We start from the raw sequence: 1,307 nt of genomic DNA, 5'->3' as shown, positions 1-1,307 counted from the left end.
TCAACCCGTTACCCACGCAGTTCACGTTCCACTTTCATTCTACTTCATTTGTACAATCATAACTAACAACATCAGTTATGTAAGAAACACTAATGCAACTGTACATACATACAATTCACACAGATGACAGTATTAACGCATGCGCATTGCACACATTTGGATCTCTCTACTTTTCTCTTTCGCACAGATTTTGGCTTCACTTCAGTATACAGGCCAACACAGGCAATTCCTCTTCCAATAGTATATGTTTCAAGGTGTAGTCAATCAAAGAAACGAGCCTTATGTCTGTCATTATATTATACTATAATATATATAATGAAAAATTACATTTTCAACATTTTTTCTTTTATTTCATCATTAATCTATCGTAGAATTTTGCACATGTCAATTTTGGTACTTCAACTTCATTATATAAAAAAAATTAGATATTTCTATGAATATTCGATTTACTAAAGAATCATTAAATACAGCCATTTACAGAATTATTAACGTAATAAAGAATTCAGGTTCAATAAAGCCCCAAAGTAACAATATTGATAGTAAACAGTTTTTATTTTCGTCTCTTTTTGGATTCATTAGGATTTCTTTTCATCCAGTATTTAATAATACCATCCGGTCTTATGCCCAGCATAGCTGACTTCGAATTTATATCACGCATAACAAATGGAGAATACCCAGCTATATAATCATCATCGAGCGGATCATTCTTTATGCGCGCCAAACGTGATGGGCGTTGTTTCGGCATTGGTTGATCCGCGCATAAAATGGGATTGTTAGCATGTTTCCCTCCTTTCGGCGTTGGTAATGAAAACTGAAATATTTCATTAATTTTACTTTTCATTAATTTTACTATCTTTTGCATTCATATAACTCATAAATTGTATCAGAAATAATATAATTTACCCTCTTTCCTTTGGCCGAAAGAGATCGTCGAAAATTGATATGAATTTGTTGCTTTCCATTCTCGTCTAATGTGACTTCTACTTTCTTCAGCGTTCTGTTACCACAATGTGGACAGAAGATCTTTGTCATGATACTAGTGGTCTTGAAACAGGCATAACATCTGAATATGAATGTTCGCATCTGTTTAATCACTCTGCCATCTAATGCAACCACATTTAATCCCATTTGCATGAGTACATTTTGCATTGCAAAATCCATGGTTAAGCACGCGACAGTCGCAGCCTTTTTCTTCAAGAATTTCCGAATCTATTTGTTTCTTTATGCTGGAAACNTTTGCTTTCAAAAAGGTAATGATTAAAAATTATACTCTTGAAAATATATTATATATATATATATATATATAT

General features: G+C 32.6%; 1 protein-coding gene across 1 annotated transcript in view; it reads right to left on the bottom strand.

The window, feature by feature from the left end:
* Positions 1–533: 533 nt before the first annotated feature.
* LOC105620480 (RNA-binding protein NOB1) overlaps positions 534–1,307 on the bottom strand; it is an 11,513-nt gene continuing 10,739 nt past the window's right edge. The window contains 3 exon segments of the mRNA XM_012201971.1: positions 534–811; positions 904–1,188; positions 1,190–1,239. Of these exon segments, the coding sequence (XP_012057361.1) occupies positions 551–811; positions 904–1,188; positions 1,190–1,239 (596 nt within the window). The 3' untranslated portion in view covers positions 534–550.

The sequence above is a fragment of the Atta cephalotes genome (genome assembly GCF_000143395.1).
Source record: "Atta cephalotes unplaced genomic scaffold scaffold00027, whole genome shotgun sequence".
Taxonomy (NCBI): Eukaryota; Metazoa; Arthropoda; class Insecta; order Hymenoptera; family Formicidae; genus Atta; species Atta cephalotes.
This window is presented reverse-complemented; position numbering and strand designations above follow the sequence as displayed.